Genomic DNA, 24467 nt, shown 5'->3' on the forward strand with positions numbered 1-24467 from the left:
TCTTAAGAGTTCTGTCTTAGCAATAAAAATGCAAAAAAAATTATATCTTAAGAGTTCTGTCTTAGCAATAAAAAAAGCAATCCCCAGCTTGGTTGATATTTACATATTTGACTAAAGAAGAGGAAAATGGGCGGGAGGTTTATTTGTCGATTTGCTCTTTGCTTTTTCAATCTCCTTTGGGCAGCAGACTGAATTAATGTTTATAAACACTGGCATGTTATACACGAGTAGCTTAGAGATTGTTCAACATAACAATACTTTAGCAATTTAGCTCTATAAACACATCGAAAATAAAGAAAATCGAATTTGTCGAAGCGTAGACCCTCTCTCTGGAGTCAGAGGTTCAGGTGCGATAATTTCCCTCATTTACATCTTTTTCCGTTTGAATAGATCTGTGAATAGATTCTGTTTACCTCTGGTCCTTTTGCTTTCCTAAGTACACACGCATGCGTGTGTTTACACTAGATATGCCACCCCGTCCTACCTAAAGTAAATGTTAAAGCCCGCATGCTAACATCAACCGTGGCCTAAACTGTCTCCCATTATCCATCTGTACTGCCCCATGCCTCCCCAAACATTATCTCCTCCCTCTTAATTATGTCTTGGCTGCCTGCGCTGTATCCCAGCATTCCCGCTGCTTTGGTTATTAAGGCCCGCCGTATGGGCTGCCAGCAGTTGGACAGGCACACTCACCTGAGGCAAATGAGGGCATTTGATCCTGCTGGGCCGCTGTCCCGCTCTCGCCTCAGGTGCCAGCCTGATGTTGAAGAGGGACTGAAGGGCGCACAAAGCCGCCTGCCTCTTTGCCTGCTTCTTGCTGCGACCCGAGCCTTCGAAAATCCTTCCGTCTACTCGCACGGCCATGACAAAGCTGTGGTGTGCCTGTTTGCCCTGCGCGCCTTCTGTCAGGCAGGCATATCGGAGGCCGGGTCGCAGGTCGTTCAGCAGGACGACGGGGCTAGGCTGGGGCGGTGGTGTGGGCGGAAGAGGTGGGGGTACACAGGGATCTCCCTGCCTCGCTTGTACAACCATCAAGTCCAGCGTGTGACGCAAGCGGAATGCGCTAGAAAGCAGCTCACTCTCCGCGGAGCGACAACCATCCGGCTCGAAACCTTTAAAGAGTGTGTCGGGGAAGTCGGCCTGGTCCGAGGTAAAATCTGCTGCGGGGTTGCTCAAGCTGCCCATAGCCGAGTGAGCTTGCGGGGCATTGGGAAACTGAATGAATGACTTGAGGGCCATCTCAGCCGCCTTCATTTTAGCTTTCTTTTTAGTTGGCCCGGTGCCCTCAAACGTGAGGCCGTTGACCTCTACAGCAATAGAGAATAGGGGTGCGTGTACCGGCCCCGTCTGAGAGACCATGCGGAACTGGAGGCCCGGTTTCAGTTCGTTCAGCTGGACCAGAGCGTTCTTTGGTGCGTCGGACCACGCCAGTTTCTTGCAGTACAGACGCAGTTTGCACAAGTGTCCATTATTGTCCTCCTCCAGTGGACGTTTTCTCTTGAGGCCAGACGTCCCGTCTCTGGATGAGTCTGTCAGGAAGAGTGTTTGGCAGTCTGATGGTACAATAGTGCAGTCTTCCAGGTTTCCAGTGTTACGGTTCTCCTTCACCTCAGCACTACTGGTGCCTAACAGAGTTTGAAACAGAAGATCCTTATAATCTTGGAATTAATTTAGCAAAAAAAAGCACAATAATTGCATCCAATAATTATGCACATTTCACAGACACCGGTGAAAAACACCTACAAATCTGTGAAGATTGCAATTTGGACACTTGTCATTGTTAATTTTGTATTAATATTTATTCAAATGCATCTTTATATCATGAATTTAAATCATGGATAGAAGGGTTAAATGGCATTTAATTAAAGGGATAGTGAAATAAAATTTCTGTCATAATAACTCAACCTCAAGTTGTTCCAAACCTGTATACATTTCGATATAATGTATGTTTAAAGTATAACATACTTTCTTTTGTGTTCAACAGAACAAACTAAAACATCTTGAAACTTCGATGGAAGTCAATAGTGCCCCAGAAATCTCAGTTGCAAACAGTCTTCCAAATATCTTTCTTTGTGTTCAGAACAAAGACATTTATACAGGTTTGGAACAACTTGAGGGGGATTATTGGGAGAACTGTTCCTTTAAGCAAAGTCACAATTTTAGCATATTTAATGTTGAGTTCATATTTTTTCATCTTTTTTGTTTATCTCCCCTCTAATACCTCTATAGTATACTCTGTATATGTCTTCATTTCCATTTCAGCTTTTTGCGGTAACATGGTCAAACGAATGAAAAGTCGGGTAATTTATACACAATAATTTGATATACAATAATAACATCACTGTCCTCTCGTCAAAGCAGCTGCTCCTGAAAGTTGCCTTTGAGCAGGGCAGTCTTAACTACAATCCCAGGACAAATCCTCTAAAATGCGGCATTACCTGGAAAATCGTTCGGTAATTTACCACAAAATTGGCTTGAGTCCATACTTAAAAGTGGGTACAAGTCATCTGTCTCATATACAATGCAAAGGAGGAGCTTTTGTGATGCAGACGGTTAGGAGATTTGTCTGATCGCACATTAAAGCCTTTTTTATTTCACACCCCGACTGTGTTGTGATGGAACCAAATGAAATTTATCTGAGAAAATTCAATTTGATACATCAATGCAAGCCTGAATTGTAAGATAAAAATGACTGAAATGTGTATCAGTACTTTTTCTTCAACTTGTTTTTTTCTTGTGGCACCACTCCAAATGTCTTCTATAAATGTATTGTTAGTTGAAGTTGGTTTAGATCATAACAAAAGGTTCAAGTCTAATTGAAATCAAGTAAGTCACATTTTCTCTCTAGATAGCATAAGTTAAACCCGTGAGGTTTGTTGTGTTGGGAGGTTGTGTATACTGACTCAAAGTGTCTTCGTCCTCTGTCCCATTAGCCACTGGACTCATGTACTTGAAGGGGGCGATCAAAGCAGACAACATATTCATCTTCGCTGGAAGACAAAAACGAAAAACTCATGTCATTTCCAACTTCCTTAATTTACTTAAAGAAGCACAAATATGCAAGTAAAAAGCGTAAGAAAAGAATCATTTCTAGGACCTAATGCTACGGCAATGCAAGCATGTAAGTGCAAACATTTCTAGTTTCATATTCTCTATTTTGCGCGAAATGTGTTGTAACGCAATTCGTAATGCGACGCATGGTCACGCTGCAGTCAGGTTCAGGGTTGTGGTGCTGACAGACTAGATAGTCACAGCCTTGTTGTCTCTCTACCCAAGTGTGTGTGTGTGTGTGTGTGTGTGTGTTGTTAACACTGCAGGTGCCTATTAGGGACTCTGTTGTGCTCAACCCAGACTGTGGGGAACTGACAGAGCTGCCTGGACCCATAATTACATTTCACCTATAGCATCCCATAATGATCAATAATTTTAATGGGGTGACAAAAGTGAATTGTGGAGAGAAAGAGAGAGAGAGAGAGAGAGAGAGAATAATGGCCACAGGTCACATGAACAGTCTCGGAGGGCTAATGATTTAGAACAGGATTTATTGACTTGAGTGACTTATTTCCAGACCTGATAACTTCAGACAGAGTGATAACAAACACAGATTCTGATTAAACTGTTTCAGCATTTTGACCCAGTTTTGACATTCAGGTTCTTCTGGAAACAAACGCTTGCAAAGTGGGCGATGCATTATTAATCAAGAATCTTAAAGCAGCATTTCCGAGAAAATACTTTAAAGTTAAAAGACGACTTTCACTGACAAAGCAATCTTCTTATTCTAAACTCCAAATGTTATTCTGTACTTTTATTGGTGTTTGGGGGTATTCACCTGTACTCCATGCGTCGTGTGTACTGTATACTTAATACCTAAAGTCTTCCTGAACTTTGATCGTCTTAGAAATGAGCTTTGGTTCTCAAGACCCTCTGTTTACAAGGGATTATGGGTCTATTTATTTCATATCATTGAAGAGAGTCAAATACAATTTCAAGTGGAATCAGGTAAAGTCACTGCCACTCTGTCAAAAGTCAAAAGATGTATCTTAATACCAGTCCACCATACCTATCGTCATGCGAAAGCTTCAGGCACGTGTCGAACACCACTGCCCCAATGCCATAAAAACACACACACAATCTAAAACAGTCTCACCTATCAGCCAGCCATAGATAATCCCTCTTGCTTGACTGAGACGTGACCGAGGCCTGGCAGCAGGGAATTTTGACAACTCGTAATGTGTTGAGTGAGATAAGGAGCAGGAATCCAATTATTTTGCTTTACCAAGCAGTGGTCAAGAGATTTTCTCTCTCCTCCATCAGAAGTGTGGAGGATTTGTAGGTCACATACAGCACAAGAGAAGTGCTGAATGTCAGCAAGCGGTGGCGGGGATACGGTGGCTTCAGTGTGTGCTTCCTGTATGTCACTTCCTGAATTATGACTGAGGAGAAGAGGGCATGAATAAGTGATGGGTGGTGCTATTGCTGTCATCAACCAATCACCAGAATTGCTGAGACAGATTCTGTGCGATGATGTGGAGGTCTTTCCAAGTTCAACGGTATCTAACAAGCCCGGTGCTTTGCCACCATTATACTGACGTTGAAGGTTACACGGTTGACGTAACACCAAGGATCACGGTAAGCTTACAGGAAATCAAAAGCGCTGTTCATGAGCCAAGCTCATGTTTTATATGTGTCCACCCTACTTTTCACGTTGTTTCTTTTTCATGGCACAAATGAGACGTTGAATCTTTCGAATCATTAATTGAAATTCACAATAATGTAAAATCTTGCCAAACATACTGTGACTATACAATGTATGTGTAGAGAGAGAGAAAAAGAGACACTTTTAAATTCAGAGCAAGACCAGCGAGGCCTCGGTCCTCCTTCCCCGGCTATCAGGAGCGAGTAAAGGTAATGAGCCAATCACATCTCCCGGTGGCTCCTCATAACCGTCAGGTCAGATGAGACACTAGAGACTCTATTCAAAAAGGCAGTAGGGAAATCATTGACTCTCTCTCTCTCTTTTTATCGCTCTCTCTCTTCTCCCCTCCTTTCAATCACTCTCTCTGTCTGGGAGACCACCGATTAAACACTGGTGAAGTGGCAAATGAGTAAGGCCGCATTGTCTCGCCACCGCTCTTGGAATCGGATTTCTGTCAGACCGCTCAGCTGGAGATGGCAAAGACACCTTTTGTGTGTGCGTGTTTGTGTGGAAGTGTGTGTGGGGGGTTGGTTGGGGGGTCACAATACCTGTCTGGTTAGAAGCATTTTTCCAAATATCTTTCTCTGTGTTCATCAGATCAAAGACATTTAGAAGATTTGGAACAACTTGACGGTGAGTAAATGTTGACAGAATTTTTTTTTGAACGGTTAAAAAAAACTGCATTACAGAATGCATACTTTACTGGATATGCTAAAAAAATTGGCTCCTTTAATTAGTTAAAACAACCCAGCATTTTGGAAAATACAAATCACCGCCCAACAGTTGGGTTTGTACTCTGGGCTGTTAATAGATAATAAATAGATCGCAATTAATCGCACCCTTTACAAAACACGTGTAGTGAAATTAAACATATACTTTTTATTTATGTTTATTTTAGTGCTGTCTTTCATCAATTAAAAAAAGTATTAACTAATCACAAACAGCATTTACTAGTACAAATTCTAATTCTTGATATCAATAATATAAGTTCTACTAGTAACAATTGCTATTTTTGATATCAGTAATTACATTTTCACTACTAAAAATGTGAATTCTTGTTATAATTTGTTTTATCGTAATTCTTGATATCTGTAATTGCATTTTTACTAGTTTAATATCACATAAGGCCATTCAAATGTAGTTTCAGATATCAATAATACATTTCTTACAAGTCAAAAATCGTATTTCAGATATCCGAAATGCAATTCTTACTAGTAAAAACCATAATGTTTTGCGTAGCTACAACATCTAGCAGTAGGGGTTAACTGGACCACGATAGCCACTCAAAACTTCACCAATTGTTTTCGTGAAATCATAGCAGTTAAATTCATTTGAAGTATATTCCAACTGATAGATGATATTTTTTGTACACATGGGGGACAAGGAACAGTAAATTGTTTAATGTAAATTGTGTAGTGTAATAATGTAAATAATTTTAATAACGCTCTAAATCTTGGCAGTCTTACAGATCTAATGATTATCAGACAGATCATCGCACAAAAGGTGTCTTTGCCAAGCTGAGCGGTCTGACAGAAATCTGATTCCAAAAGCGGTGCGAGACAATGCGGCCTTACTCATTTGCCACTTCACCAGTATTTAATCAGTAGTCTCCCAGACGGAGAGAGTGATGGAAAAAAGCGGAGAAGAGAGATATAAAAGGGTAAAGAGTACACATGTAGAATATAGTATGATACTATATTATCTTAAACATTGCTGATTTCATCTCAAAACACTCATGTCATTGGTTGATGTAAAAGGCTAATTCACACTGATCCAACAACAGCAACCAACTCCAATAAACACCAACAAAGTCCGACCAACACGAACAAATTCCAGCGAACACCAACAACTCCAACGAACACCAACAAACTTAATTAACACCAACATGTTTGTTGGATCAATGTGAAGTAGCCTTAACATGGCTCAAACAAAACCGTGAAGTTTTGTTTGAGGTATTCTTCCAGATGTGAGTCTCTGAACTGCCTACTTAAAGCCATATCTGGACATTAAACTAGGCCAGGAAAAAGTGTTTCAATGTTCAAACAACAGCTTTAAGGTCGAAACACGTGTCATTCCTCAGTCCTGCAGTGGTTTGTCTGACAGGCCGTGTAAAAGAGCACAGTGGGTTCCAAGATCAAGCCGAGCGAGCAGATGTATCTGATATTTAGCGCCTGATTTAACGTCAACAGAAGACAGTGTGCTCCGGCCATCTGCTTTACATGTGTTGTTGTGTTTCATGCCAGCGACAGAGGTTAACATACAGGCTGCTGCTAACACCTCTATCCATGGGCACGAATCCTAATCGCCGCCCACTACAGCTGCGGGCACACAGAACCCATTCAATACGTGATTAAATGAATGTAATGAGCTCAGCGTTTGTTCTTATTTGCATTGTGTGTCACAGGAGGTAGGAAACAGTTGGAATGATGAGCTGTGATTGGTCTAGGTGGGCAGAGGGTCGGAGGTTATTAAGGTGGTTACAAAGCAGCTTTTTGTCTTTGTAGATGGATTTGTAACTACAGTAAATCCTGACAATTAAAAAAAATGTTTTACTAAATAAAACGCACAATGTACTAACATTCACCATGTGCTTTATTAATCAAATGTTTGCATTTTTACGCACAATATGTTCAAATAAAAACAACATTTCCAAAAAAGAATGGTAACTGCTGTTTTTTTTGACATGAGATGGTAACCCAGTTAGAACAGAGAAAAGTTACCTTTGGAAGTCTTAAAGGTACAGGTGGATTGGATGTGACTAGTGTTATTTTCATAAGAATTCGAGAGACAGTACAAGAACTGTAAACATCATAGCATACGATGACATAACTCCAAAAAGACTCCTTTATTTATTATTCAGTGTCAAAATATCTCTGTGACATCACATTCATCAAAACCTCAGCTCAACCACTCATGTACATGTCAAGCTCACATATATGGTAAACCACCCTCATAGACAAATCCATTTACTACATTTATCGTAAAAGCTTTTCGGTGTAATAGTAGCACTGCCATGGGCTAATGGGAGACACTCTGCATTAGCACCTGTGTCTTCATGGGTGGGCTTGTGTTTCACTCTTTAACTCCTAAAGGGATTTTTTTATCATCTGACCGACTCTTTAAGCTATTTAGATCCTGTAAACTTATTTCCAATGAGGAACTCAAGAAATATCTGAGGTTCATGGGGTTTTGCTCTTTCGACTTGGGCCAACATCCAACAGGACACAACACCTTAGCGACCCTTTATGAACACCCTTGTAACTATATACTGCAGCAACCCAATGGCAATATACAGCCTTACATCCTGCAAGTGAATTTTGTATAGGCATGAAAACGTTTCGGTAAAAACCATTTCAACAATTATTGTTGTTGAATCCCATTAAACACATGAAAACACAGACTTGTGTACAATTTAAGATATTGCAATGGTGCATCCTGATGACGTCAGCAGTCAGAAATATAAAGTAAAAGCTTTTCTATTTGAAACTTGCCATGGATGGCCTGTCTCCAGAGATCAGCTCTATTTATCTGCCCATAACTCCATCATGGATGGTCGTGACGGCGCGGCCAGTCAGGGCAAGATGAGGCTGATCACGGCACCAAGCCGCAGGCAGCTTCATCAGAAGGTGTCTGGGATTCATTCAGAGAGTGTTGAAGGGATAACACTGGTATCCCACTATAGCTTCCTCTAGTAGACATAGGCACATTCGCACACATGAAACAGCCCCAAGCCATCTCGGATTGAAAAGTTGAGCGGAACTGTAAAGTTAGCCAAAATAAAAAAAATTAGGCCTTTAGAAGCTTAAATGGCGTTGAAAATTAAGTTTTAGATGAAATATTTTGTTTTATAGATAATTATTTTATTTTGTTTTGTTTGTGCATGTCTCTATATGTGAATGAAGTGTTTTGGGTGGTCGCTTGCAGGTACAAAAGACTGATATATTTAAACACTAAATAACTATTTATGCAAAATAAACATACTTAAACATAGAAAATGCTAAATATGTTTTAGCACAAGTACAAGCACAACCTTGTGTTAAAATAAGCAACAGTTTTGATTTGAATGTTGTATCAAACCCCACTAATAAAAGGAAGTAATTCCAAGCCCAGTTATATCAAAATAAATACTGTCGTGTTGAATTTTATTTCCACCTCACTGCTGTGAAATGCTACTAACAATAGTCATGCTTGTGAGTCAGCTAGACGTCCACAGAGGTGGCGAGTAGATGAAAAGTTACACCGTATGACAATTTTTGTTTTTAATCTGAGTCGAATCCACAGACTCAATCTTTTCACCTGAGAGCCTCGACTTCATACATCACGCTGAATTATCAGATCTCTGTCTGGCTCGACACACTCAGCCTCAGATCAACCACGGCTCTTCCTTGTTTACTATTTCTTTCTGTGTCATTCTACAGTTCCCCGCCGGCCAGGCATTCTGACAGTCAAAGCCTCTTTTTGCATCTCTTTTCTGTCTCGCGCATAATTTTCTCTCATTGTCACCACTGCTTTCTTATCCAGCACTTCTCAGTTTCTCTTATTTCACCCATTGCGTTATCGGCGTGAGACCCATTTTCAATACAGGACGAACCTTTACTTTCCAGTCACTTTGCTGATATTTTGCTACTGTATTTACTTCCTAAATTTAAGCTCCACAGAACGTTGCATTTGTTGGTCAGCCAAAGATGGATCGCAAGAGATGCAGATAATGCAGCTCTCTGAGGGCAATTTATTCAGAGAAAAGCAACCATTAGAAACACGTTCTAATAAGTGTGACCAAAAACATGGAAATTTGTTGGTTTCACACCAGCCAAATGAAACAAACTCAGACGGATGAAAGTAATCTCAAGTGTGCATCAAAAGCTTTATAGTGTGAAGTAACCATATGCAAGCTCACTATCGTGAAAACATTGCTACTTTATATAAAATGTCTTCTATTTAAGGATAACATGTAAAAAGCAAAAAAAAATTTCAATACAGACCTGCGTTTTAGGATGTCGTTTTAGCGCGAAGGACTTCACAATATTTCTAAAAATGACATTTCCGTAACTTTCAGCAAAAAAAACGTATCCACTTTTCGCAAGAGAAATTACACACCAGACTTTTTAGAGGGAACTATTTTCACAAAAATAACTAAAGCATGGTCCCCATACATTTCCCCCTGTCATTGTCACACGTGCACCGCATCCCGTCTCTTTTGTTCAGTTTGGAATGAGCGGGCCGCTGGGCCCTCACTGGTCCAGATGGGCCGCGGTTGTTTCTCTTTTTTCTGTCGGCTGTTCCTTACCGCGGCACCCACCACATCTGTTATGCAGCGCGAAGCATCTTCTCACTAATTTGTTTGTCAGTACATATTGAAGGCACGATCTGTCATTCTGCCATGCTTTGCTTGCGCCGTGATGCCTGTAGACATGGCTAGTCATAAGTTTCAGACGCTGCTCGCCGGGGACTTGCTCAGCGACGGCCTTCAGAGTGGAGAAAATTAAGGGAATAAAACATGTGGAAAGCAAAAATGTAAAGCACTTCATAAAGAATCCACGTGTGTGCTGTTCCCAAGGTGAAACACCTCAGATGCCCTGGGATTAAGCAGGCTGCTGCGACATTTAAGATCATTTAAAAATTAGCCGGTTCGTGCTCTGATCAGATTCATTTCCATAACGGCCACTATTAATACTTTTAACACCATTATTGGAAACAGGAAGTATAAAGATGTATAAAAGTGTTATTATATATTGTTGCACATCAGATGATACAAACATTGACTGTGTTTGTGTATGTGTTCAAAGCACAAATAAAGACTTTAAATGGTTGCTCACTTAGCTTTTAACTTCCTCTCTTCGCCCCAGCCCGTGTCCTCCCATTGCTTTTCCAAATCCAAGAGCAAAAATTGCGATAAATGCAAACTGACAGTTCATAATATCCCATTTCCAATCGCGTGCAGTGCACTAAGTGTGTTTCTGAGTCAATTAAAGAAGTGTTTGATGTTGATATATTGAGACTTTCAAATTATGGGGCAGCCTGGATGCGGTTTCCGATGCACGGCACCGTTCGAGACGAAAGAGAGAGACGCTGGGGACTGGAAGTAGTGGGTTGACTCAAAACTGCTTTTAACATTTTATTAATTAAGCATCTAAATTGTCTGCACAAAAATAGCCTTGCAAGACAGAAAATGCACTTAATTGTGAGTTCTGATCTGCATAGCGTACAAAGAGTTGGAAAAATGACCTTTCAACATGTGAAAGGAAAAAACAGGTAGTAGTAGTGAATGCCGATGTGAAATTGCGATGGCATTCACAGAAATGGGTTTCTTTCCTCCTAAACTAAAACAAAACTATGCATCATCAGCCAGAATTATAACATAGAAGGTGGAGAAAAAAGACAAATGTCTTTCATTAGACCTTTGCCTGCAACCCAAAGCTGGGAACTAGGTTCACATATTGATTTAAATCACATGGAACCTTGTTTGGTTACAGGATTTGGAATGACCAATATCACTGATATCACTTTCCTTAACATGTCTTGAAACACCACATTATGCCAAAAACACAACTGTGTGAACTGCACAAACCTTAAGCTGCAAAAAACCTCGGAATATGGCGAATAATGGCAAAAATGTTTCATCAAAATATCACAGTTTAAAACGTAAGAATGAAAGTAATATGGGAGCACCATTTATGGTGTGTACACGATGTCAGAATGATTCTCTCATCAGTAATAAACATAACACATGCTCTTGCTTTAGTCTGTGGCCTTGAAAGTCTGTCATCATTAATTCAATCTCTTGTCATTTCAAACCTGTCTGACTGTCTCTCTTCTGCGGAAGAAGATATTTTGAAGAATGGCGACGGCACCCATTCGCTTGCACAGGATTTGTGTACATACAATAGAAGTGAATGGGTACCGCCGCAATAAAAGTGAACACTAAAATCGCTGTGGTTATAATGACTGATCACCTGAATGCCTCTGGAAATGGGGCATCACATGTGTGTAAGACAGTCTAGACAGCATCCAGTCTTAAAAATAAGGCCACAGACACACCAGAGTACATAAACACGCATGGTTCATGCTGAGCACGCTTGATTTCAAGCATCATTGCTTTATGAAATGTGTCGATTCATGAACCCAACACAAGTTCGTGTTTTCATTTTCAGCGCTACCACAAGGGGCATTAAAAAAGAGGTTTCTCCTCTGGAAGTGTGAATAAAAGAGATAGCCTACTAAGGTTTGTTGATGTCAAGGTAGCTCACAAATATAGGTTGTGGTATGTACACAAAGGCCATGCTTACATTCCACTTTTGCATACTTAGACACAATATAATATAATATAAACATGTAAAATCCTTTTAAATCACGCTGGTATTACATGATTAAGTGTAGTTCACAAAACTAGCTATTCCAACACACTCGGGTATCACCCAAGCCAAACTTTATGAGAAAAAAACACATTTAGCCACAATCCCAAAATGTCCTAGTCTTTTCAACACTATAGCTTTGGTAGTTTAATATGGAGAGACGTTAAAAGGAATTTTCTGTTCTTTCTTCCGCTACCACTTCATTTCTGTTTCATGACTCACTCTCGCTAAGAAAAGCATTTGGGTGGCTATCAAGACGGCATCTGACAAAAAAATCTTCTAACGCTTTTTAAATGGACATCCCCGTAGTTTCATTCACATTATCTTTAAAATGAGCCTAAATAAGGCACTTTAGTATACCAAATGTGTTGCAGCGGAGTGAAAAGAAAGGTCTGTCCTCAAAGAACAATATTGGCAAATGATCTACAGTGTTTAGGCGACATCAAAGCTGTGCGGCCCTTGATGTCATATGTTTTCAGAAGTCATCCACAGTCATACAGCAAAGAAAACCATTAGCGGGGTGTCTGAAGTTGGAGCTCTTGACTGCCGCACACCTGACTCATGTTTGTTCCTCTTTTAAAGGCAAGAGCTATTTTCAGAACCGTAGACGTCGCATGGATACATTAAGAAGTCTAGAGTCTCCAGACCCAAGTGAAGAGCTCTCGATACCAGCGTCATGCCTGGAGACGAGGATCAGAAACCAACTCTTGAGGGCACACTTACTTTGGTTCGTCGCAACATGCTGGTATTTTTAAGCTCAGGGTCATAAAAGTCGCTGTTGTTGCGTTCCAGCAGAGCTTGAAATAGGAGCGCATGCGAATGCTTCTGGACAAGCTGCTTTAATTGCTTTCAAAGAGGGTGAATCTTAAGGCCACTCAGAATCAAGGAATTATAGAGAAAATGGAGGAAATGTGAGCTCGGTGAAGTAAACGGAGATCTTCGGACGGCTTCTGTTTTTTAATGCTCTTCTGGTGCCGTTTTGCATTTTGTTGGCTTAAGGATATCAAACAGACAAGATGCACAGTCTCATTTCCATTGGTTCTCAAACTCTGAGATTAGTTCTTTCTGCGTGGATTCACAACATGATCTACATAAATGCATTTAGCATAAAAGACGGCTAAAAAACTGAACATACATAACATTTTGTTTTAAATTTTGTAGGTCATAAAACATTTTGTAGGTCATAAATCGATCTTTTTAATCCCTTTGTTTTGTAAGGGTTACTTTGCGCATATAAACATCTACATTTATAAAATCCTATCCCATCCATATTAAATCTCCTACAATCATAAAATAGGGTTTAAACAGTCAAATGAGTTTAAATTTACACAATGTACACAAAAAACTTTTTGAGTTATGATATATGGATTTCCTTCAAAAACAAACAAATGTCAACTTCATTTTCAACTTCAAGTCGTATGAAATGCAGTTTCATTTTAATATCGCTTTTATTTAATTTGATTAATCGTACTTTTATACGACAAAAGTCTTCACGTTGAAACAGGTGGAAATGTTTTACAATGTTTTACCGTCTCATTCATGTGGATATTTCAGATGCCTACGCGAGATAACTAGGATTTCGAGTGTAAGCTGACCGTGGACATTACCGGACGAGATATTCACATCCAATTAAGTGCTACACAAAAGGCACACGTCCCATGGGGGGTGTAACTCTGTAGCTACTTCAGTTTTCTCTCCTGCCTCCCTCTCTCTCTGTGTGTCCTCTATAAACACAGGCCGTGGTCTCCTTAGCCCTGAAACATTCTCTCCACCTTCCTACAAGTGTATAATCGGTAAAGTGTTTGTTTTCACAAGCCTACCATTAACAGTCTTCAATTTACACAAAGCATCCTTAAAAGGTCTGGTACCTCTGCTCCTTGTGAATTGACATGAACTTCGCTGGCTGTTCTGCAATATCCTTTTGATGAATGACATTAGCTTAGTTCTGAAACCTATTGTGTTAAATAGCATTTTATGCATCATAGGTACATGTCCAATGTGAAGGCTGTTCAAAGCATTAGACATCAAAAAGATGATGCTTTCAAGGATACCTCGCTCTGTCCGAAGGAAAGCAGCACATATCCTCCCTTGATACAAAAATCCCAGAAAGCACTGCAATGAAAATTGTCATCCAGGATGGAGCAAAGAGTTTACAAAAATGCGGACTGTACAAATATTTCACACAGCATCCATCAAATGTTCATCCAGAATTTGTGTCACATACCTTTAACAGTTTTTAATGCCAAAGTCTACTGAACTTAAGTATTTCTTCTTGTGGGTATTAATGAAGGCATTATAGAGAGCATGTTAAACAATAAATATTTTGTGATTTTTAAGGTTCTACTTTGGTTTATGGAGTGTCCAACAACAAGTTTACATACATACAAGGTGTTAAAACACTTTTATTTTCTAATAATAGGCAGTTATTATTCCCTTACTTCTTGACTGACTCTCAAATGATTCGATCGGCAATTCATCTGTCTTATCCCTCCTATCTGTCAGCCTACTTTGATCTGATTGGTCAGATGGTCTAGTCTGCTGTGATTGGTCTACCGCGTATGGCGTCGCAAATAGGACGTAGCATTGAACCAAGTGACGCAAATCTGATACAGAACTGAAATTAGAACGATGCGTGATTCAGAGTTGCTTTACAACTTGGCAGACTGCTTACATTCACACACAGCAACATTACACACTGTATGAAATGTAATATTAATAGTTACTCTTTAAATCAGTATTTTTACTAGGATGTATGTGGTCCACATACTACATGTTCATTAAGATGTATGTGGTCCATTTTCATCTTGTCAAAATGAATCTGTGACCTTAACCACGACACTTAAACTGATCTCCACCCCTACTTCATACTCAGACCCCTCTCTTATGATCTCAGGTCAGCTTTAATGGAACTAAATTATGATTTCATCCTAGTGATTTTTAAGATAATCTAGATTTGTTAATAGAATACTGAAGTTCCCTGAAAAGCCTTTGATCACTGTGTGAAAACACCAGATACTAAAGATTCTTGAGCATATTTTTTTGCATATTTTTGGTCATCAACGTGTTCACATGTTTTGGAAGAGGAGTGGTTGGGGATCTTACACTTAAAGGGATCGTTCACCCAACAATACAAATTCTGTTGTAATCTCCAACTCTCTTGTCATTTCAAACCTATAAATGTGTCAGAATGTCAGTAACCAAACAGATCTCATCCCATATTGACTCCCATAGTATTTATTTTCCCTACTATGGCAGTAAATGGGGGACGAGATCCATTTGGCTACCGACATTCTTCCTGAAATCTTCCTTTGTGTTCAGCAGAACAAATAAATACATACAGGTTTGGAAGAACCTGAAGGTGAGTACATTTTGACAGAATGTTTTATTTTTGAGTGAGCTATCACTTGAATTCTCCATAAACCAAAAGTCGCGATTGTCTGTAATTCCGTGTTCTGACATATATTGAATGGGAAAAAAATAATGGGTGTTTTCGACTGCAAATGGATTGGATGTATAAAGGAAGGCATTTCGTTTTGAAATGACACGGACAGAAGACTGACAGTTGGAGGGTAGGAGTTAACGGTTGCTCTGTCTAAGCCATCAAAATGACGTAATCAGGCAAGGTTAACCACTAGAGGGCGGTAGTGAATTTTCAGATTTTGATTTAAGATTATGAGTGGACATGACTAAAAAAAGAATGACCCACACTGATAATCTATTTATAATAAACACTGGAATATTTAATAAAGATATCAGTACTGCGGTTTTTGATCTCATGGGGACTTTAAAGCTACATTGCTATCGCAAGCATCTATGATGTTGTCTACACTAGCTTTCATTGCCAAAATACACTCACCTAAAGGATTATTAGGAACACCTGTTCAATTTCTCATTAATGCAATTATCTAATCAACCAATCACATGGCAGTTGCTTCAATGCATTTAGGGGTGTGGTTCTAGTCAAGACAATCTCCTGAACTCCAAACTGAATTTCAGAATGGGAAAGAAAGGTGATTTAAGCAATTTTGAGCGTGGCATGGTTGTTGGTGCCAGACCGGACGGTCTGAGTATTTCACAATCTGTACACCTACTGGGATTTTCACGCACAACCATTTCTAGGGTTTACAAAGAATGGTGTGAAAAGGGAAAAACATCCAGTATGCGGCAGTCCTGTGGGCGAAAATGCCTTGTTGATGTTAGAGGTCAGAGGAGAATGGGCCGACTGATTCAAACTGATAGAAGAGCAACTTTGACTGAAATATCCAACCTCCCTTACAACCGAGGTATGCAGCAAAGCATTTGTGAAGCCACAACACACACAACTATAGAGACGGATGGGCTACAACAGCAGAAGACCCCACCGGGTACCACTCATCTCTACTACAAATAGGAAAAAGAGGCTACAATTTGCACGAGCTCACCAAAATTGGACAGTTGAAGACTGGAAAAATGTTGCCTGGTCTGATGAGTCTCGATATCTGTCGAGACATTCAGATGGTAGAGTCAGAATTTGGCGTTAACCGAATGAGAACATGGATCCATCATGCCTTGTATCCACTGTGCAGGCTGGTGGTGGTGTAATGGTGTGGGGGATGTTTTCTTGAAACACTTTAGGCCCCTAAGTGCCAATTGGGCATCGTTTAAATGCCAGTGTTCCTACCATGTCCATCCCTTATGACGACCATGTACCCATCCTCTGATGGCTACTTCCAGCAGAATAATGCACCATGTCACAAAGCTTTTCAAATCGGTTTCTTGAACATGACAATGAGTTCACTGTACTAAAATTGCCCCCACAGTCACCAGCTCTCTACCCAATAGATCATCTTTGGGATGTGGTGATAGACCTAGAATTTGATAGTCTAATTTAATTAACACTCCATATAGGAATTTATCGTGTGTCTGATATTAGTCCTGTGTTTTGACTTCCATAACCTTTTATGTTTTACTTATAGTCAATGTTTTCTTGTACAGCTACTTTATAACAATGAAAATTGTAAAAAGCGCTGTATAAATAAAGCTGACTTGACTTGACTTTGTGGAACGGGAGCTTCGTCCCCTGGATGTGCCTCCCACAAATCTCCATCAACTGCAAGATGTTATCCTATCAATATGGGCCAACATTTCTAAACAATGCTTTCAGCACCTTGTTGAATCAATGCCACGTAGAATTAAGGCAGTTCTGAAGACGAAAGGGGGTCAAACACATTATTAGTATGGTGTTCCTAATAATCCTTTAGGTGAGTGTACATAATTGTATCTCCTAAAAAATTTAAGAATAACAAAGCAATAGAATGAGTCTTTTTTGTGAGACTGCAATAAAAGTTTAATTTTCAGCGGGGATGTTTTGTTAGGGGAAATTGAATAACATGAATTTCCATGTTTGCAGAGATAATCCTATTCCACTGATTGTCACACCTGGGTAAAATATGCAAATGAACAGCCTCTGCATAAAACAGTGGCAAATGAGTAATACTCATCATTCTCTAACATTGGGTCCATAATCATTGACAAGTGTTTCACAAGCACTCGCTCAATTTCACAGTAATGCTGGAGCACATCAACATTGCAAGCTTTATTGTGCCGTCTGAATTCTATAGGAGTTTATTTATAACGTTTTGTGCTAAATATCTCAACTGTTTTTCGTGGACATTAAAGTAGACATGAAACAGAAGTAGTTAGTGTCTTTTTTCCTGTTGTGATGTAAACCTGAGTGAAACGACTTCTGAAATGAAAAAAAATGAAGGGCAGGACTTGATTTCATCCACCGACAACTGATTGGATCGTTTAAAGATTTGAACGGCAATCAGTCAACGCAGACCCGCCCTCCCTTGTGACCAGAAGTGAAGAGAGGTCATTTCGAGAGGGAAGGAGGTTTTATTAAAGATTACAAGTGCAAATGAATAAAACATTATTATATTTTATAAATTATAATTTTTACTTTAAGTAAAATGTTGCAAACTGAGTTCAGATCGATCAAATTCTTTTAAAGATTTCAAGACGAACTTAACAACATATTTCAATCTATTTAAAACAAGATTATCCTGTGTACAGTATATAATGTACATGAGCTCCACACTACCAAAGTGTTTAAAACATGTTTTCGTATGTGGCAGAATCTTAACATTTACGTCCTCGATTGTCAGTGTTTTACTATAAATGACACAAAAAGATAAACACTTCACGTTTCCTTTCCCCAGCAAACCCTTCACTGTAAAGCACTTTTTCTGAGGCCAGGGCGAGATAAACACAGCGGGCTCGTGTCTTAAGAAGGTCCCTATTCCCCTACTCATTTCCCATCATTAATCTAAGTGAGGGGCCGAGGAGGGAATATACCCTGTGTGGCCTCAGGTATGGCATTTTAACTGATGACTATGTGCCAGTAAAAGGGCCCTTCCTAGTTTTTTGGTTCCTGGACCCAATGATTCCAATTTTGGTGTCAATGAAAGCAGCCATTTATCATCCACCGTGTATTACTTAGTGTGGCGGGTGGAGGGGACTATTCATCTCCCTCATTGCCAGTCCCGGGCCAAAACGATGCAAACAAGAGCACCAACCTCCGCTGCACCCACCTGACTTCCCCACCTCCCAACCTTCCAACAAAATTGGTTACCCCAGGCTCCATTGGCCTCAATATAGTCTAAACCGAGTACATGCTTAAAAAAATGGCTAGAGGGCTAAACACAAGGAGATCGTGTAAAGATGCAGGATGAGTTCATGTTGTGATGCGCAGTTGACAATTTATGCAAATAAGTACAAGAATAAGATAAGTTTGTAGTTTAACAGATTTGAACTTTTTTTGGCAAATGTTGATAAATAGTGAGCAGATATAAGATGATATAAATATATCAAACATCTTATGATACTCATATATGTTCTATATAGTTGCTTAAATGATATATAAAGTATTTAAATACCGACAATACATTTATTTTATAATATTTTACTTTTTTTTCAAAAGGGCTCAGTCTGGATTGCTAAACTTTATAATTCCAACATACACAATTACATTTTATTTTACACAGCCCTATTAAAGAGGAATATCACCCGCCCTGTGTGCATATAATGGGCCCAAAGGCAGACCACCAGAGGGTATATGACATGCAGCTCATAATTGTGTAAATTAATATGTATGTGTGTGTATAGGAGAAGCTTCAAGCACTAAAGTTCTTGCAACTATGACACAGACACACAAAACAATTTCACGCCCCCCCCAGGGGAGCAGAGAGGATGGAGGTGAGGGGGACTGAGGCATAGCCCCTGAGCACACAGCTTCCTCCACTTCAATTAGCGTCCCGCTCTCGCCTGCTGGCCGCCGTGACACGGGCAAACACCCAACAATACGCTTAGGCTACAGCCATCTGTCCCGGCCTGACACATATGACTCTAATTTTACCGTCCTATACTTTATATAGTTCCTCCAGCAAGGCACAGCCCACTTTCCTCTATACAGACAGCTCAGAGCCCAGTTTTAGGGCGGTTTCACATTAGCACTGGTGCGCACCCGGGCTCGATTAACCCGGGCACTTCAGTATGGTTTGCTGCTATGAACGCAATCTTACCAAATCGTGGAAGTGAACTGCTATTAATCCTGTATTTTTTGGTAAAATGTGTCCTTGTGTGTGTGTGTTTCACTCACTTTTCTTGCGAGCTCCAAGCAGCGAGCTTGTCATTTCTGTTCACCCGCAGTGTTCGTAAGAGCATTTACATTTACGCATTTGGCAGACGCTTTTATCCAAAGCGACTTACATTGCATTGTACTTTACATTTGTTTGTAAGTATGTGCAATCCCTGGGATCAAACCCACAACCTTGGCATTGCTAGTTCCATGCTCTAACCACTGAGGTACAGGAAAGAGCATTTGCAGTACATTAATAAGACAGACGAAAGTGCTGTTATGTACTGAAGCTTTGGAAACAAAGCTAACGGTTCAAAAACATGAATGTATAAAAGTGAAGCGAGCAATGTTATGCATTTTGCCGCCTTCTCTTGCCTCGTCGTTACATGCGACAGGGTAAACACCTGAAGGCTTGATGACACAAACGACCAAAATAAAATATGGCAGGGGGGAGCAATCTAGCTATATCTGAAACCGCCCTTAGTTTCACAGTAAAATTTGTGGTAGAGACAGAGAGACTGTAATAGGATCTACGAATGATCGCTTCGCTTCCGCGTTCTGTCTCAGCCAGCTCAGTTACATCCGGCGCATGTAGTATCCATAGGGAACAATGACGTTTTTCACTCGGTTCCTTCAAGATGCACTTGTCCTCTTAGCCAATCATCATGGCAAAAACTTGAGCCTTACAGTTCACAACAGCTATTTGTGGTTGTGAAGATTAACAGATTTATTTATTTTAATATAAATAAATTTATTTTAACAATTTCTTTAAGAATGCCGTTTATTCAATGTAGTGAAGCTTCTCCTCCGTTGACATCCATTCAAAAATAACATTCTCTTTCTGGGCTGCATTTCCCAAAAGGATCGCAAGTCTATGTTTTTCGTAGCTCCATCCGTGACAATGGTTCTACGATCAACTTAAGGTTAAGATCAACTGGTCTCCTGTTATTAAAACATTTCGTTCAAATAAAAAATAAATATTGATTTAATAGGTTTAAAACTGAAGAACAACATTATTAGTTGGAAAACAATAAATGTAAAATATAAATCTGGAACTAGAAAAAATTAAAGTAGAAATAAATTCAAACAAAACCTATACAGCAAAAAAACAATAAAAGAAATAATAAAATGAAAAAACAAAATAGCTATAATATGCACCAAAATGAACATAATATTTCAAAAGGTAATACAACTACAAATAAATAAATCAATAAATGAAGAGTTTTCTTTCCAAAAATCATGTTTTTTATTATGTTATCATGTTTTTATTATGCTAGTTAGTTGTATTTTTTAGTTATTATGATTCAAAACAAGCCAAATGCAGTTTGATTGATATTAATTGGAATGCACAATAAAAAACACAGTTATCTCATTTTGGAAATAAACTCTTCAAATAAACCTTATAACTGCTTATCACTAAAGATCAGCTGTCACTAAAGCGGCTTAGCCTTTTCTTCAGAGAAATGGTGCAAACATTTGCATCTGCTTTTGCATACTTCTTGAAAAAAAAGATTTATGGTCTAAGTGATGGTATTCCAGGCCAGGAAAACTAAAACTAAGGTGCAATTTTTTGCCCAGTGAATCCCAACGAACCAACAACGTCGGATACAAATGCCTGAATTCCATATCATGGCTATCATCCAGAGAACGTGACGGATCCCATCAAAAGCCAGCATGGTTAAATCAGTGGAAAAGTAATTAGGCAAACTGAAGATGCTTTTCGAGAGACGGGAATCATATCAGTGTTTCCCAGCGTGCCTGGTGATGCCTGCAGCTCTTCCACCGCGTGTGCGCTCGCTGATATGAACGACAAAGCTTTTGTTGTGTCTTACTTACCAACGCCACACCACTCCACATTAAACTTTGCACAGATAAGCCTGTTTCAACCGCATGTTTGAACAGCCCCAGTGAAGCAGTCCCTCATCCGACACAAATATCCAAAAACGCCATAATTTTATTCTGTTTGGCGACACTATTATAAGCTAGATTCCGCAATCTTTATTTCAGTTGCATTTCCAGCTCTGACATATTGGCCGAGCTGACATCTGATCCACCTTTAATTACCCAACATGCATTCTGGGGCCACTGTTCATTCTAGCACAGCTAACAAGGTTAAAAGGTGCAGCTTGAGTCTAATGAGATTCAGGATAATTCGCTGAATAATTGTTAACAACATGTTACAGCTTTCTCTCTTTCTTGCCCGATCCCGGTTCTCCCCGATGACAGCCAAGCATACGCTTGTTAGGGGAGACGCTCAAGTAGAAAGAAGCTTATATCTAGACATGTGTGAGTCCCACTGCTGCGTGCCAGGGAATGAGGTTGACAGAGGTGTGAATGTACAGAGACGCTAAACAAACACAGCGTTTATCGAGAGCAACATGCAGAGGCGCCAAGAGGGGAGTGAATATTAACCGCCAGCGTGTTAAGATAATTGGCACCGGGTGATTATTTATCATCTCGGGTCAGCGCTTTAATGGCAGGATCAGACTGAATGCAGGCAGTGTGAAGAACAAACACCGCTAGACACTGGAAAAGGGCACAGCACACGCAAGTAGTTGTGGGATCCAACAAACCGAAGCGATACCTGAATAACTGCAACTAGTTTTCCCTAAAGCTCAGACTGAAAACAATTGTAAAGGAAACCAATTGGCCATTTGTAACCTCCACAATGGTTTGTCACCTTGGTTATTTACCACCAATCTCAATAACAAGCCAATAAAGTGAGTACTTCTGGTAGACAACCACAGGCAGTTTAAGCGTGCCTCTCCAAAAGCTTGACTGTTATTTGTTATGGAAAACATAGCTAAGATTACTAACAGAGAAAGTACAATAAACACAAAAAATATTTCATGAATTTCTTTTAATTTTTTTATTTCACTGGGACTTTAATGTACATGAGAAGTGTGCGGTAGGGTATAGCCAGTATAGACGGTACTAACTGAGAATACGCACTAGAAATGGAATCCAAACAAATGAATTCACTATATGGGAGTGACAAACTATAGACCTCAATAGAGATACATTTGATCTCTGTGCCATCAAATAAAATGTGCTTTTTTTATCTGAATAACACATAATTAAGAACTGGGTTTCGACACATTTTGGAAAACAACAGCACATTCTATTGACCTTTCTTATCTAGAAGCATTTGTGTAAATGTTCTGGCAAAGAGCACTATATCAGTTCAGAATGACACTACATGATGCCATACGCTTCTGTATTTGACCAATGAGGCACACATCTTTAAATATAAACACAGTTAATGAAATAAAAAAAAAAAATTCCACTGCATCCCGCAGTCTGGCTCCTCCTCTCTCCAGCTGTACACAACAGAAAAAAACAAAGCTTGTGGAAGCACATCATCTGCTCAGCCTTTTAGAGATGGAGGAGGTGGGTGAAACATCTGCGCCATTTGAACAAATAGGTAATCAAAAATCAAGTAAATAATTCAAATATCAAAAACAAAACAACATCCCTTCTGCTCATCCTGTCTGAGCTGAAGGGACTATTTAATAAAGAACCCCACGTAAATGTACATCATCAATGATTATTCCAGTGAGACACGGTACAAAGCCCATAATGCGCTCATTTACTAACATCCGTAATAAAGAATGATTTGCATGTGCAATCGCTTGTACAATTTGAAATGATGTAAAATTGTGCGTGTACTTGGACGGCCTATCGCAGGTGATTTATTAAGAATTATTGTCCAACACTGTGTATAAGTAGGTTGGGCATGTGTGCGCAAAGAATATATATTTACATAGAAATACATTTGGCAGATGCTTTTATATCAAGCAAATCTTTATGCTTTCTGGTTTTACATTAGCATCCTACGGGAAAGCTAAATTAGATTTTATTGTATGAATTATTGTATTATGACTTTACTTTGCGCCATCTATTTTTATTTTTATACCACCTTTTGCTCATCAGGGCCTAAATATGATCGTCCTTTAAAGGGAACCCAGGGTATAGAGAGATGTTTGGCTTAATATGTTGTATTAGTCTTACACTACTAGCATTTGTCGTTAGAAACAAAATACCCTACGTGTAATACTCATTTTAACCTAAGGAGGCCGCCATGTTCTTTTTCAATGACATTAATTGGTTGCACACACAGCAAGGCAGCCAAACTGGACACAGACACACTTATCAGTTCTTCGGTAAATATAAGGTGCTGTGGGATAAAAATAATGCTAAAATAATAAAGACAGAAAATAAAGACGCTATTCTGTGTATTTTCATACATTTCTTTATTGTTTGTAAGAACAAAATTAAAAACATACATATTAATAACCAAAATCTTTCCGAATTAAATATATACACAATATTTTTTGCCATTATAAAATGCATTTTATCCAGATTCGGACTTTTTCAACATCAGTAGCATTGTCTTTCTCTCTCTCGGTCATTAGCAAGCATTTTATTATTGTGTTTCTCAGTATATTCTCATAATGCTGTACACGATAAAGTATACATAAAGTATAAGATAATGGTGGATGATGATGTCTAAACTGTCCTTCAGACGGTAGTTTACAGTTATGATTCAATGCATGTTTACCTTGAACAGACGCTTTCTGAACGCAATCTTCTTTTATGGCGGACAGGCTGCCTTTCAGTGGCTTGTGTCAAGAGGACATACAACCACCTACTGTCTCTGTGTATTTACATGTCTGATCTTTGTTTGACGCCAATTTTTTTCCTGTTATACGTGGAAAACGTGTGTGCTTCGCTGTAGCTTTAAGAGAGCGGGTTTAGGTTGTAACCATTTGACGTCATGGATTTTGGCGCAAAGAAATGG

At 39.4% G+C, this 24467-nt stretch overlaps 1 protein-coding gene across 1 annotated transcript in view; it reads right to left on the minus strand.

Moving 5' to 3' along the window:
- The window catches only part of adarb2 (adenosine deaminase RNA specific B2 (inactive)), a gene marked incomplete at both ends in the record, with an annotated part of 80318 nt that overhangs the window by 47320 nt on the left and 8531 nt on the right, over positions 1-24467 (minus strand). The window contains 2 exons of the mRNA XM_079487971.1: positions 694-1625; positions 2904-2990. Of these exons, the coding sequence (XP_079344097.1) occupies positions 694-1625; positions 2904-2990 (1019 nt within the window). The remainder of the gene's footprint in view (positions 1-693; positions 1626-2903; positions 2991-24467) is intronic.

The sequence above is a fragment of the Barbatula barbatula genome, assembly GCF_947034865.1.
Source record: "Barbatula barbatula genome assembly, chromosome: 23".
Classification (NCBI taxonomy): domain Eukaryota; kingdom Metazoa; phylum Chordata; class Actinopteri; order Cypriniformes; family Nemacheilidae; genus Barbatula; species Barbatula barbatula.